The 13,057-nt window shown below is 44.5% G+C and overlaps 1 protein-coding gene across 1 annotated transcript in view; it reads left to right on the top strand.

Moving 5' to 3' along the window:
* Positions 1–12,055, top strand: part of LOC137375008 (serotransferrin-1-like) — a 109,824-nt gene extending 97,769 nt beyond the window's left edge. Inside the window, exons 25-28 of the mRNA XM_068041632.1 lie at positions 3,765–3,829; positions 8,429–8,613; positions 9,315–9,507; positions 11,788–12,055. Of these exons, the coding sequence (XP_067897733.1) occupies positions 3,765–3,829; positions 8,429–8,613; positions 9,315–9,507; positions 11,788–11,834 (490 nt within the window). The 3' untranslated portion in view covers positions 11,835–12,055. The remainder of the gene's footprint in view (positions 1–3,764; positions 3,830–8,428; positions 8,614–9,314; positions 9,508–11,787) is intronic.
* The last annotated feature ends 1,002 nt before the right edge of the window (positions 12,056–13,057 follow it).

Raw genomic sequence — 13,057 nt, 5'->3', positions numbered from 1 at the left:
CCTGCTTTAAATCTGAAATGGCCTGTGTGTGTTCAGTTTTCCACTCCCACGCCACATTCTTTCTCAATAGTTCCATTAATGGGGCTGCTTTTGTAGCAAATCCATCAATGTGGTCCCTGCAATATCCCAATAAACCCAGGAAAGATCTCAACCCTTTTAGATCCCTCGGGACAGGGAGTCTGCTAACCGCTACTACCCTTTGTTGGTCGATTTCTCTCTTTCCTGGTGTCAAGATCATTCCCAAGTAATTAACCTTCTGTTTCATAACCTGCGCTTTTTTAGGGTTTACTTTTAGTCCCAATTCATGTAACAATTGTAGTAATTCACTTAGTAGCTGGTAATGTTCCTGTTCCGCTTCAGTTTGTAGCAGTAAGTCATCTACATACTGCACCAGACATTCAGGCTTTGAGAACCTTTTTAACCCTTCCCTTAAACGTTGGTGAAATATAGACGGGGAATTCTGAAATCCCTGTGGCAGGGCGGTCCTTGAAAGGTAAACGCAAATTTATATTGGCATTCCTTCTCCAGTGGAATAGACCAAAAACCGTTACTTATGTCTAAAACCACTGTGCATCTTCATTTTGTTTAACTACCGTCTCTGGGCTAGTTACTACGGTAGGGGCCGTTAACGGGGTTACCTTATTTAATTCTCGATAGTCTATCGTTAGTCGCCAACTACCATCCGGTTTCCTCACCGGCCAAATAGGTGAGTTGTTAGTGGAGGCTACCGGTCTTAATATCCCTTGTAGCAACAAACTCTGTATCACCTTTCCTACCTCCTCTTCTGCCTGTTTCGGAAAACCATACTGCTTCTGTGGTTTGGGGTCTGGGCCCTGTATACACACACTCCCGGTCATTTTCCCACAATCATGTTTATGTCGAGCAAATACTACTGAATTCCGTGTGATGATTTGTTGTACTTCACTATCGCTACTCATTTCTTCTGGTCTTGTCCACAGTTCCCTGAACGTACATATCCTATCCTGGTATTCCCCCACCAGGACGGATGTGTGATCTATACTACCCATGCCCAAGGGCATGTGCCAAATCGCGCAATTAACAGGATCAAAACAGAGTCCTGCTTTAGCCATGTAATCACACCCTAATATATGTTCTTGTTCTCTCGGTAACTGAATGAGAACCACTGAGTGCTCTATTGCTACGTCCCCCACACTGACTTCCAATGGTACGCTCACATATCCCGCTTCTGAATGTCCTGTCAATCCACGTAAAACAAGTTTACTTTGAATTTCCCAATCTACTTTACTAACATTGGTGGTGTTTATGGTGGTTCGGGATCCTCCAGTGTCCCAAAGGAACGTAACAGGGCGGCCTCCAACCCTACCATTCACTAGGGGTCTCCCTGTGTTATCCCACCGTGTGTCACACACCCATAATGGAGAGGCCTGCAACCGTCATTGTGGTTCAGGGTACAACCCCGAAGAAGGTGCTATCTCTAGTATATCACATTGAGGATTTGACCTATTTGGTCCTTCCACGGGTAGGCTCTGGCGTTTGTTCTGGCCTCCTCCCCGACCTACATTTTCTCGTCTCAGGTTTGGGCATTCTCTTTTGAAATGTCCCTCCTGGCCACAGTTATAGCAGTGGGTCGGCCCGCCCGGAGTTCTCCCTGTTCCTAGGACGGATCCTCTCCCAATGCCTCTACCCCTTCCTCCTGTCTGAAAGACTGGGTGGGGTGCCCCTTGTGTAGTTCCCCTCCCTTCATTTCTCCAGGTTATTGTCTGATCTTTTACAGGCATCACCTTTCCCCCAGGGGCCTTGGAGAATTTTGTTGTTTCCTTCTCCCATGCTCTAACCATCCTCCTGAGTACCCAAGCCTCTGTGTGTGTGTTATCAGAGGGATCAAATTGATCTAGTGCCCTTCTTGACTCCTCAGTGCCATGTGACACCAACGTTCTCAGCCATTGGTTTCTAATCTCTGGCGTTGGATTGGCTCTATCTAGATTCGCACCATATACCCCTTGAAACACCACCCAGATGCGAGCTGCAAATGCGACAGGGTGTTCACCTTTTCATTGATAACATTTTGTTAGCGCCTCCACCGGGTCCCCTCTATTAGCACCCATGACATTTAATACTTGTTCTTTTAAATCCTCATTTGTGCCTCTACTGAGTTTTTGCTCCTCTGGTAGGGCGGAGTGTATGTGCGGGTGTAGGCACATTATAATTAATTTTCTTTCTTCAGCATCATCTAAGCCGTGTATTCCTCTCTGTTGACTGACCGCTTGGAACAGCTCCCTCGGATCATCCCCGGGTGCGCACGTCCCAATATCTTTCGCAATATCCCTCAATTGCTGTCCCCCCATTGGAGTGGAATATGTCATCCGCGGGCCAACTGCCACCTGGCCATCTGCCCCTATCGCTGCCCTAGTGGTCACAAGGGGGGCCATGGGGGCCGATGACTCCTTTGGCTCTGGCTCATATGCTGGCGGAGGATCCTCGGGTAGAGGGTCTCCGTCATCATGGCCGTATCTAGCCGCTTTGTCTACTAACTCATTCCAATCTATGCCCCCTTCACCGTTCTCCTCACTTCGTTCGGGTGCAAAAGCACAGATTAGACCTCTCTGCGTGGCTAGCTGCTCTTGCAGTCTTGCTATGTATTTTTGACACTTTGTGTGATCACCTGAACTACTTCTCTTTTCCTGAGCTGCTCTCTGAATCACATTCATGGCAGTTTTTAAATCACTACATTGCTGCTTCCATCCTTCCACCTCAGCTTTAGCTGTTTGGGCTTCTCCCTCTCGCCTACTTTTTTCCGTAACTAGTTTTTCACACTGTAACTGATGTTGGTTCACATGCATCAAATCCGCACTTCTCTGTCCCTGCAAATCAGTTACTTTTTCACTAAGGTGGGCTGCCTCCTCACGGAGTTTTTTATTCTCTTCCTCGAGCCTGTTCTGCTCATTTTTAGCCTGCTGTTGGCATTCTATCCATTCCTCAAGTAAGCAGCCGATAGCTACTAACTTCTGTATCTTTTTAAATTTCCTAGCTGACATTTTTGCCTGTGCAGTCTTCCAAAGGGCTTCCGCTACAGGTTTTCCCTTATCACTAGTGTGACCAGCATACGCTCCGTATTGCGGCCACTTCGCTATTACGTATTTTTAGACCCCGGTATCACACCGTGTCCAAATAAGGCCCTTTTCCTGTGTCCTGTTCTTTGTCTTGTCCCATAAAGTAATTAGTTCAAACTGGTTTTTACCAGCACAGGCCAGTGTCCGAGCTCCAGGTTACTACAGGTCAAACAATTCCATGTCTTCCATGGGTCTTGTGGCTTGTGAGAAAGTGAGAGAGAGAGACAACCAGGCGAGAGCCTTTCTTGTTCCAGCTTCAGGTGAAAACTCTAGTCTGAATTCAAACTGTCCTGTGTCTCATTCAAAAGCCTGGATCAGCCAGTTAGTCATGTGACCAGCTGGTTTAACCAGTCCTGTGTTTGTGGCTTGTATCATCTTAGCAGACCCTGGAACGTGAGCTTCCTTACACCTTCAATGTCTGGTGATCAAAATCCATTTGGGTTAATTGGACCAAGGAATCGTACTTTGTCTCCACAAGCACCATCTCTTAGTAGGGAAATGGCTTCCAGTCAAAGTTCTGGTGATCTCTTAACAAGTCATTTCTTCACTCCAGCAACAGTTTAAAATCAATGTTCATATGACAAAATTAATATGTCTCATTCTTGGCAGGTGGGGGTCTGCATGAATAAATAAAAACCTTTTTTTAAAATTATTTATCGGAATTTCTTTCAGGTGCCTGGCAGAGACGGGCGATGTTACTTTCATCAGACAAACAACTATCTTTGAGAACACTGATGGTATGAGTGAGTTCCTGGTCCTACAATGCTGATTGAACTGATAGAGCTTTCAGTGATAACCCAGCTCAGGCTGGGCATTGGTAATAAAGAGACAAACCAAATTATCTGGTGATTTAATGCATGAACCTTCTGTGTGGTGATCCAGTTTTATTTAGGTAGATTAACCTGCTCCACTAGGCTATCCTATCATGGCTGATCTGCCCCTGAACTCCATTTAACCTGACTTTTCTTCATCTCCTTTAGCCAACAAAATTCTGCTTATCTTGAAAGCTCCAATTGACTCAGCATTCACAACCTTTTGGGGGAGAGAGTTTGAGATATTCACCACTCTTTGTGTGATAAAGTGCTTCCTGATTTCCCTCGCTCTAATTTTAATTTTATATCTCCTTGTTCTTGATTCCCTCATCAAATGAAATAGTTTCTCTGTATCCTACTGAATCCTTTTAAGATTTGAAGCATGTTAATCAGATTACCCCTTAATTTTCTATAGAGGGAATACAAGACAACTTTATGCAACCTGCCATCATAATTTATAGAGTCATAGAATCATACAATGGTTACAGCACAGAAGGAGGCCATTCAGCCTATAATGTCTGTGCCAGCTCTCTGCAACTCAGCAACTCCTGTGTCCTTTCCCTGTAGACCAACGATTTTTTTCTCTTCAGGTATTATCCAATTCCCTCTTAAAAGCCACAATTGAATCTACCTTCACCACTCTCGGGCAGTGCATTCCAGATCCTAAATGCTCGCTGTGTAAAAAAGCTTATCCTTGTGTCATCATTGATTTGCCATTCACCTTAAATCAGTGTCCTCTGGTTCTCAACCCTTCTGTCAACGGGAACCGTTTCTCCCATCTACTCTGTCTAAACCCCCCATTATTTGAAACACTTCTATTAAATCTGTCAGCCTTCTTTTCTCTAAGAAGAATAACCCAATTTTCTCCAATCTAACTAAATAACTGAAGTCTCTCATCCCTGGAACCATTTTTGCAAATTTCTTCTACACGCTCTCTAAAGCCGTCACATCCTTCCTAAAAGAATTGGACACAATACTCCAGTTGAGGCCAATCTATTCTTTTATAAAGGTTCATCATAATTTCCTTGCTTTTGTACTCAATGCCTGTATTTATAAAGTCCAGGTTTTTGTATGCCTTCTTAACCACCTTCTCAACCTGCCCTTGTAAATCTCCTCTGCGCTCTGTCCATAGCAATTATGTCCTTTCAGTAATGTGATGACCAGAACTGTACGCAATACTCCAACTGTGCCCTGACCAGTGTTTTATACAGTTCCAGCATTACATCCCTGCTTTTGTATTCTATACCTCGGCCAATAAAGGAAAGCATTCCATATGCCTTCTTCACCACTCCATCTACCTGTCCTGCCACCTTCAGGAACCTGTGGACATGCACTCCAAGGTCTTCTTCTACCCCTCTCAATATCCTCCCCATTATTTTGTATTCCCTCGCTTTATTTGCCCTCCCCAAATGCAATACCTCACACTTCTCTGGATTGAATTCCATTTGCCACTTTTCCGCTCACTCAACCAAACCATTGATATCATTCTGGAGTCTACGGCTATCCTCTTCACTATCAACTACACAGACAATTTTTGTGTCATCAGCAAATTTCCCAATCATGCCTCCCACATTTAAGTCCAAATTATTAATATATACCACAAATAGCAAGGGACCCAACACTGAGCCCTGTGGAACGTCACTGGAAACAGCTTTCCATTCACAAAAACATCCGTCAACTACAACCCTTTGTTTCCTGTCCCTGAGCCAATTCTGGATCCAACCTGCCACATTCCCCTGTATTCAATGGGTTTTCATTTTACTGACCAGTCTGCCATGTGGGACCTTGTCAAATGCCTTACTAAAATCCATGTAGACCACATCCACTGCACTACCCTCATCAAGCCTTCTTGTTATTTCCTCAAAAAATTCAATTAAGTTAGTAAGACATGAGCTTTCCTTAACAAACCATGATGACTATCCCTGATTAATCCATGCCTTTCTAAGTGGAAGTTTATCCTGTCCCTCAGAATAGATTCTAACAATTTACCCACCACCAAGGTCAGACTGACCACCTGTAATTATTTGGCCTATCCCTCGCACCCTTTGTAAACAATGGCACAACGTTTGCAGACCTCCAATCGTCTGGTACCTCTCCTGTATCTAGTGAGGATTTGAAGATGATCGTCAGCACATTAACTATTTCCTTCCTGGCGTCCTTTAATAACCTGGGATGCAATCCATCCAGCCCTGGAAATTTATCCACTTTCAAGGATGTCAGACCCTCTATCAAATCTAATATTTCACACTCCTCTTCTCTAACTACAATATCTATATCAACCCTCTCCTTTGTGAAGACAGAAAAAACTCATTAAGAACCCTGCCCACATCTTCTGCATCCACGCATAAGTTCCCTTGTACATCTCTGATAGGCCCTACCCTTTCCTTAGTTATCCTCTTGCTCTTAATGTACTGATAAAACATCTTTGGGTTTTTCTTGATTTTACCTGCCAATAATTTTTCATGTCCTCTTTTTGCTTTTCTAATTTCCTTTTTTACTTTACCCCTGCACTTTCTATACTCCTCTAGGCTTTCTAAAGTATTAAGATTTTTATGATCACCATAAGCTTTCTTTTTCTGCTTTAACTTACCCTGTAAGCTTCTAGATAACCAAGGGGCTCTAGATTTGGCAGTGCCAACACTGTGCCTGCATTATCGCGCTTTTGAATGCCTTCCACTGGTTTGCCACTGATTTTCCTTCAAGTAGCTGTATCCAGTCCACTTGCACCAGGTCACCTCTCAGTTTCTTAAAATTTGCCTTCCCCCCACTTGAGAACTTTTATTCCTGTTTTATATTTGTCCTTTTCCATGACTATGCTAAAACCTACTGAATTACGGTCACTGGCTCCAAAATGGTCACCCACTGTTACTTCATCCACTTGCCCAGCTTCATTACCAAAGACTAAATCTAGAATTGTGCCTCCTCTCATCGGGCTTGTTACGCGCTGGCTAAAAATGTTCTCTTGAACGCAAGAATTTTGTCCCCTCTGTGCCCTTCACACTGTTTGTATCCCAGTTGATATTGGGGTAGTTGAAATCTCCAATTATTATTGCCCTATAGTTTTTGCACTCAGAAATTTGCCTACATGTTTGTTCTTCTACCTCCCTCTCACTATTTGGGGGTCTTTAGTACACTCCCAGTAATGGGGCTGCCCCTTTTTTATTTCTGAGCTCCACCCATATGGCCTCATTTGATGATTCATTTAGCATATCATCCCTCCTCAAAGCTGTTATCGATTCATTAACTAATAATGCTACACCCTCTCCTTTTTTATTTTCCCCTCTATCCTGCCTGAAAACTCTATATCCAGGGATGTTCAGTTGCCATTCTTGCCTCTCTTTAAACCATGTTTTTGTTACAGCAACAATATTGTTTTGCCATTTGTCTATCTGTGCTCTCAGCTCATCAGCTTTATGTACTATACTCCTTGCAGTTAAATAAATACCCTATAACACTGCCAAATTTCTGTGCTGCACACCTTTGCTTCTTCTGTCTTTCAGAGTCACTCTCTAATTTTCTGCCTCCTGTTCCCTGCCCTGAAATTGTCCTGTCTAGGACTTACTCAGGTTCCATCCCCCTGCCAAGATAGTTTAAACCATCCCCAATTGCACCAGCAAACCTTCCTGCAAGGATATTTGTGCCAGTCCTGTTCAGGCGCAGACTGTTCGGCTTGTACAGGTTCCACCTTCCCCAGAACCGGTCCCAATGTCTCAGAAAACTGAAGCCCTCCCTCCTGCAGCTTGGGATTTGTCAGTGACAAGCTCAAGGAGAGCTATTGGACAAATATAAGTAAGTAAATGAGCACCCTTAAGGGCTGAATAAGTTCAGGCATTGCCTCAGTGGTAGCACTCTTGCCTCTGAGTTCAAATATTGTGAGTTCAAATCCCACTCCAAACACTTGAAGAGATTCTCAGCTAACATTCTCATGCACTACTGAGGGAGTAGGGTTAGGAACAGAACTAACAGAAGAATGGTTCTGATGAGATTATTGAAGGCAAAAGTTTTAGACTCATTCAAAGACAAAGGGACAAAATTCTCCTTTGTCAAGTAACTGGGAATGAAAAGCAGGTGCAGTGTGAAAGAAAGGGGCTAATTCACAATCACACATTCTGTTTTGCTAACCAAGACAAATTTCACCTGCACGAGGTGATGGAGGCCTTTTTAGTCTGGTTTGAGTGAACTATGTGAACTGATCAGGCCTTCCTGATCCAGAAACATCTTCTGATCCAGTACAAGAGTTTTATACAGTCTCAAACTCACTCCTCTTGCAATTTATTCTCAAAAGTCAACAGTAACCTCTAAATGTTTTCTTATTAACTATTCTGAGGCCTTCCTGTAGAGGTTTTGGCACAAATACTTGGAGCCCCTTTCCTGAGTGGTTCTGTACCATGTGACAGGAAGGGAATCAAACCATGTTGTGATAGTAGGCTTGGAACATATCAAGGTCAGTTGCTATGAAGGCAAGGCTTTTAATCTGTGTGCAACTGCTCTGTATATTAAATCAATCAATGTTTAACCCTCAAGGTAATTCACAGGAGGAGTGGGCTAGAGGTCTCAGGTCCAGTGATTTCAGGCTACTGTGCATAGATGGCACTCAGGCTGCTGTTACAGATTACAAGACTTGTCACTTGGCACAAGTAGCAGCTCGAACTGTTGCATCCCGTGCAGAGAACAGGGATCAAGTCCTGCAATTTTTGAAGGAGCAACAAGTGAGTATTTGGGGTTTACTTGCACACATTGCAATTTTTGGAGCTTGCATGTACACATTGTGAGTGTTTAGTGTTTGCTTGTAATCAGTGGCACTGTTTGGGATCAACATGTACTCATTCAGTGTTTGGGATTGACTTATATTCATTATGAGTCTTTGGGAATCACCTGTACTCATTCCGAGTGTTTAGGAACGACCTGTACTCTACTCAACGTATGTGTTTCAGATTGGTGTGGTGTTTGGTGGGACAGTATAGAGGAAGCTTTACTTTTTATCTGACCCATGTTGTACCTGACCATGGAGTGTTGGATGGGACAGTGTAGAGGGAGCTTTACTCTGTATCTAACCCATGCTGTACTTGACTTGGGGTATCCCTGACCTGGTGGAGCAAATAACTTACCTTAGCTCCAACTCTGAATATTGCAGTGTGGTTCATTTAAATGTGACACTGCCCAGTGATATGCATTCTCAATCCTCAGAAAAGAGACCTTGTTAAAAATTGGAGAGAGAGATAGAGAGTTGCTGTGGAAAGATGAAACCCCAGCCAACAATGGTGCATCCCAGTGGTGCATCATGCAGAACCCTCGAGGTTAATTAAAGCATGTTAGATATTGAGGTCCTGGTGGTAGAAGATAATTCAGCTACATACCATGGGAGCATGTTTTCTTCCACCGCTGGTAATCGGGTTGTTTCTTAATGCAGCTGAAACACGGCCGTGGTGGATCCGAGGAGGACAAGTTCGCAATGTTCAATTCAACCAAGTTTCACCACAAGAGGCTCTTGTTTTCAGACTCGATTCAGTGTCTCATTGAAGTGCCCACTGCAAATTTCACACAATTCCTGGGTGAAGGATATGTCACAGCAATGGAAGGCCTCTACACCTGTGAACCACCTGGTAAATATTACTGAAACTCCGAGTTTAATTCATCGCAACGACTGCGCAAAGTAAACTATCACATTGTGGGAGCCTGGAATCACAGAGTACGAGGAAAAGGAGCAGTTTATTTCCTCTTTCACAGTCTGTTATACTTATTAGAATAACTCAGTATCTTCAGCCTTGGAAGGAAGTGAATGAGAGGGACATTATAGAAGGAAATAACAACAGCTTGCATTTATACAGTAAAGCCTGGCTCAGGAATAAAATTTAAACCCAACCCAGGCCCGACCCGTCCACAGCCAACCCAAACCTGACCCAGGCCCGACCCGTCCACAGCCAACCCAAACCCGACCCAGGCCCGACCCGTCCACAGCCAACCCAAACCTGACCCAGGCCCGGGTGCTTTAATTTTTTTTCACGCCCGACCTGACACAAATATTGTTCATCTGTTCCGGCAGCAGGCTATTCCTGCAGATGGAGTTGTGGGGAATCATGTGTAAGCCTGAAACCATGAGTTCCCGGAGGCAGCGCTGTCCAGCCCGACCCGAGCCCAAATGCTGTACTCGGAACTGACCCGACTCAAACCCGGCACATGTAGTCGGGTCTAGTCGGGTTTGGGTCGGGTAGCCAGGCTTTATTATACCGCACCTGTAATGTAGAAAATGGACACCAAGCCAAAGAAGGAGTTTGAAGGATGGGTGACGAGAAGTTTGGTCACAGAGATCAGATTTCAGTAGGGTTTTAAAGGAGATGGGGAATATGGAAAGGCAGAGGGCTGAAGGAGGAAATTCCTGAGCAGAGAGCTTCAGCAGCCAAAGGCACGGCTGCCAGCGATGAGGCAGAAGTGGGAGGTCTACGAGTTGGAGGAACACCGAGTTCTTGGAGAGTTGTAGGGCTCTAGGAGGTTAGGGACATAGGGAGGGATAAATCCATAAAGGGATCAGAGAATCATAGACGTTTGCAGCTTGGAAGGAGGCCATTTGGCCCATTGCATCCCTGCTGGTCGACAAGTAGCCATCCAGCCTAATCCCAGTTTCCAGCTCTCGACCTACAGCTGTGTAGATTACGGCAATTGCATATCCAAGTACTTTTCAAATGTTCAGACGGTTTCTGCCTTTTCAGACATGATTAAAATATGAGGATGAGAATTTTAGATTGGAGGTCTTGAGGAACAAGAGTCAATGCAGGTCAATGGAGAGAGGGATGATGGGTTAGCAGAACCTGGTGTGGATCTGAAAAAGACAGTGTCTGACCCACTGTAACACCCAGTCCCAGAGTGTGAAAGGACAGTGACTGACCCACTGTACCACCCAGTCCCAGAGTGCGAAAGGACAGTGTCTGACCCACTGTACCACCCAGTCCATGAGTGTTAAAAGGACAGTGTCTGACTCACTGTACCACCCAGTCCCAGAGTGTGAAAGGACAGTGTCTGACCCACTGTACCACCCAGTCCCAGAATGTAAAAGGACAGTGTCTGACCCACTGTACCACCCAGTCCACAGTGTTAAAGGACATTGTCTGACCCACTGTCCCAACCAGTCCCAGAGTGTGAAAGGACAGTGTCTGACCCACTGTACCACGCAGTCCATGAGTGTTAAAGGACATTGTCTGACCCATTGTCCCAACCAGCCCCAGAGTTTGGAAGGATAGTGTCTGACCCACTGTCCCACTCAGTCCCAGAGTGTGGAAGGATAGTGTCTGACCCACTGTACCACCCAGTCCAGAGTGTGGAAGGACAGTATCTGACCCTATTCTCCCTCAACCACTATTTTAAAAAATGCTGTCTAATCATAGTGAGTGAATGGTCCAATGAGTAGTGTCACAGTTTCATCTTAGACACATAGGAATAGGAGGAGGCCATTTATCTCCTCGAGCCTGTTCTGCCATTCCATTAGATCATGGTTTGTCTAAGTCTCAGCTCCATTTATCCACCTTGCTTCCCTAACCCTTTACAGCCTTATCTAGCACAAGCCTATCAGTCTCAACATTTTCAATTGACCCCTAGTATCAATGGATTTTAAGGGAACATGTTCCAGATTTCCACTAACCATCCTGTTCAGGGTGAGCCATGGATTGTGTCACAGTTTCCATCTTCCTGTTCAGGGTGGGTCACAGATGGTGGAAGGCCATGGAAAGAAAGAATTATACGGAGGCTAGGTTTTGCTCAGCTCTTGTCAGCCGCTGAATTTCCCTTTCTAATAATGAATGGGTGGAAATCACAGACTGATGAGCATAGAGGTTGGGAGCACCAGAATGCCAAATTATTGCTGCCTCATTCGAAATCTTCTTTCATTGCAGATTTTCCCGAAATCTATCGCCTTGGTCGTTGTCAGGCCCCACAGTGAGTCAGCCTTGATTTCCACATTGACCACCCAGCGATTCGCGATGTAGCATGGATAATCATTCTTCACTCTCTCCAGCCGATATCAGTCTCAGTACAATGATATCCCCTCTGTGTCTGCCTGAATTGTTTGTATGTACTAAACTTTCTATTAACAGACATGCTGCAACATGGATCTCGTTCTGTTTCTCTCTATCATGAAATAAACGCTACCTCCATTGGTAATTTCAGTCTACTCATTTTGTAATTGTGAAATTTAGCAACTGTGGGAAGCTGCATACCCAGTAACACCAGATGGACGGGGACATAGCTGATCCTTATTCAGTGCTACACTCTGCATTCAAATCCAGCCCAGACAGATACAATGAAATCTCCTTTGGGTGACAGCAGTTGTGTTTAGATTCAGTCACATTCCTGTACCTTTAAACTGCTTCAAAAAGAACCAGCAAAACATATGGAGAAATCCTTCACATATTGAGAACTTGTTGCATACATAATTTCTGTTCCTCCATTACACAAGCATTTATAACTTTTGAGTTAACAGGACAGTGATACCTGTTCAATTAGTCAGGCCTCAATATTTCCCCTTATGCATTAGTGCCAGTGAATTTGTAAATGCTTAGGTTTTGAACATATTTATTTATACTGGTTGGTGAGCAGAAATACTGGGCAGTGTAGATAGAGACACTGTAGGTATTTCAACTCTCCCCCCACCAAGGATGTGTGTGGAGGGTGTTAAATATTCAAAAATTGGAAAACCGCTCCCAACGCAACTAATTCCGTATTTAATGGAAGCGTGTTGTGGGGCAGGTGACTTACCTGCTCTCCAGGGGTGGTTCCCTAATTTAAATATTTTAATGAGGCTATGAACGTCAGAATTTAGCTGTGTTTTCAATCTAATGGCTGCAAGCTCAGGAAACCCAGCAGCTAAAGGAAGGCGAGAAGAGCTGGATCCAGCAGGCAAGTAATTTTCCAGCACTATTTGTGAACCAAGATGAGTAGGAGTATTTCTTCCCAGTCTCCCAAGCCCACCTGTTTCCCACTGTCCATGATTGGGATTTCTTGCCCCTGCTTTCACTCCACTCCCAAACAGACCCATGCCCCCCGTAAAGACCCGCCGCCTGAACAGACCCACCCCTGAACAGACCCATTACCTCAAACAGACCCTCTTTCTGATATACCAATTGAAACTCTTAACCACAAGCTGGTTTCAACTGAAGAGGTCCA

Source organism: Heterodontus francisci, chromosome 11, assembly GCF_036365525.1.
Source record: "Heterodontus francisci isolate sHetFra1 chromosome 11, sHetFra1.hap1, whole genome shotgun sequence".
Lineage (NCBI taxonomy): Eukaryota > Metazoa > Chordata > Chondrichthyes > Heterodontiformes > Heterodontidae > Heterodontus > Heterodontus francisci.
The sequence above is the reverse complement of the archived record's forward strand: the minus strand, read 5'-3'. Positions and strand labels throughout refer to the sequence as shown.